The 1,501-nt window shown below is 54.9% G+C and overlaps 1 protein-coding gene across 2 annotated transcripts in view; it reads left to right on the top strand.

Moving 5' to 3' along the window:
* ECSIT (ECSIT signalling integrator) overlaps positions 1-1,501 on the top strand; it is a 24,391-nt gene that overhangs the window by 13,898 nt on the left and 8,992 nt on the right. The window contains exons 2-3 of one of the 2 annotated variants that reach the window (XM_011971372.1): positions 940-1,034; positions 1,078-1,357. The exons of the other annotated variant lie outside the window; for it this stretch is intronic. Of the exons in view, the coding sequence (XP_011826762.1) occupies positions 940-1,034; positions 1,078-1,357 (375 nt within the window). The remainder of the gene's footprint in view (positions 1-939; positions 1,035-1,077; positions 1,358-1,501) is intronic. 2 annotated transcript variants of the gene reach the window in all.

Below are 1,501 nucleotides of genomic sequence, written 5' to 3'. Positions count from 1 at the left end.
GGAGCTTGCAGTGAGTGGAGATTGCACCACTGCACTCCAGCCTGGGCGACAGAGCGAGACTCTGTCTCAAAAAAAAAAAAAAAAACAAAAGACTTGGGGAGGCCAAAGCAAGTGGATCACTTGAGGCCTGGAGTTTGAGACCAGCCTGGCCAACATGATGAAACCCCATCTTTACTAAAAATACAAAAATTAGCAGGGCGTGGTGGAACACGTCTGTAGTCCAGCTTACTTGTGAGGCAAAGGCATGAGAATCGCTTGAACATGGGAGATGGAGGTTGCAGTGAGCTGAGGTCATGCCACTGCGCTGCAGCATGGGTGACGGAAAGAGACTGTCTAAAAAAAAATAAATAAAAAGCAAAAAGGGCCACCAGGCACAGTGGCTCATGTCTGTAATCCCAACACTTTGGGAGGTGGAGACGGGATGATCACTTGAAGCCAGGTGTTCAAGACCAGCCTGGGCAAAACAGTGTAACTCCTGTCTGCTGAAAATGGAAAAATTAGCCAGGTGCGGTGGTGTACACCTGTAGTTCCAGCTACTGGACAGACAGGGGGAGAATTGCTTGAGCCCAGGAGTTCAAAGCTGCAGTAAGCCCTAGTAGCACGTCTACATTCCAGCCTAGGCCACAGAGCCAGACCCTGTCTCAAAAAAAAAAAATATAGGGCATGTGCGTGTCATCACTGTGATTATTACCAAGTTGCCTCCGTGGCAGTTTTTACCAGCTCACCATAGCCATGGCTAACAGTACCTGTTCCCTCCCTACTGTGCCAGCATTGTGTTTTATTGCACTTTGTAATGGCGTCGAATCTTGGGTTCGTAACCACAGTTCCATACCTCCAAGTCCTCAGGGAGGCCACTGGGACCTCTCCCAGAAAAGCCAGCCTGGCGCCCCCATAGACACTGGGAGGTGCCGGATTCCAGCAATTCTCCTCCCTCCCCAGGTCCCTCGCCAGCTCCCTCGGGGCCTGCACTGCAGCGCAGCTGCCCATAGCTCTGAACAGTCCCTGGTTTCCAGCCCACCGGAACCCCGGCAAAGGCCCACCAAGGCTCTGGTGCCCTATGAGGACCTGTTTGGGCAGGCGCCTAGCGGGGAACGGGACAAGGCCAGCTTCCTGCAGGCGGTGCAGAAATTTGGGGAGCACAGCGTGCGTAAGCGGGGCCACATTGACTTCATCTACCTGGCCCTGCGCAAGATGCGGGAGTATGGCGTCGAGCGGGACCTGGCTGTGTACAACCAGCTGCTCGACATCTTCCCCAAAGAGGTCTTCCGGCCTCGCAACGTCATCCAGCGCATCTTCGTCCACTACCCTCGGCAGCAGGAGTGTGGGATTGCCGTCCTGGAGCAGATGGAGAGCCACGGTGAGGCCAGGAGGCTGACGCGGGGTGGGGAGTGGGCTACCCTGATAGCTGGCAACACCTCTCCTGGGTTTCAGCCCCTCCTTCCTCCATGGCTCAGTCTCTGTCTCTCTGGCTCCCCTCCCTCTGCCAATCCATCTTTTCATC

This window comes from Mandrillus leucophaeus, unplaced genomic scaffold, assembly GCF_000951045.1.
Source record: "Mandrillus leucophaeus isolate KB7577 unplaced genomic scaffold, Mleu.le_1.0 Scaffold1217, whole genome shotgun sequence".
Lineage (NCBI taxonomy): Eukaryota > Metazoa > Chordata > Mammalia > Primates > Cercopithecidae > Mandrillus > Mandrillus leucophaeus.
The sequence above is the reverse complement of the archived record's forward strand: the minus strand, read 5'-3'. Positions and strand labels throughout refer to the sequence as shown.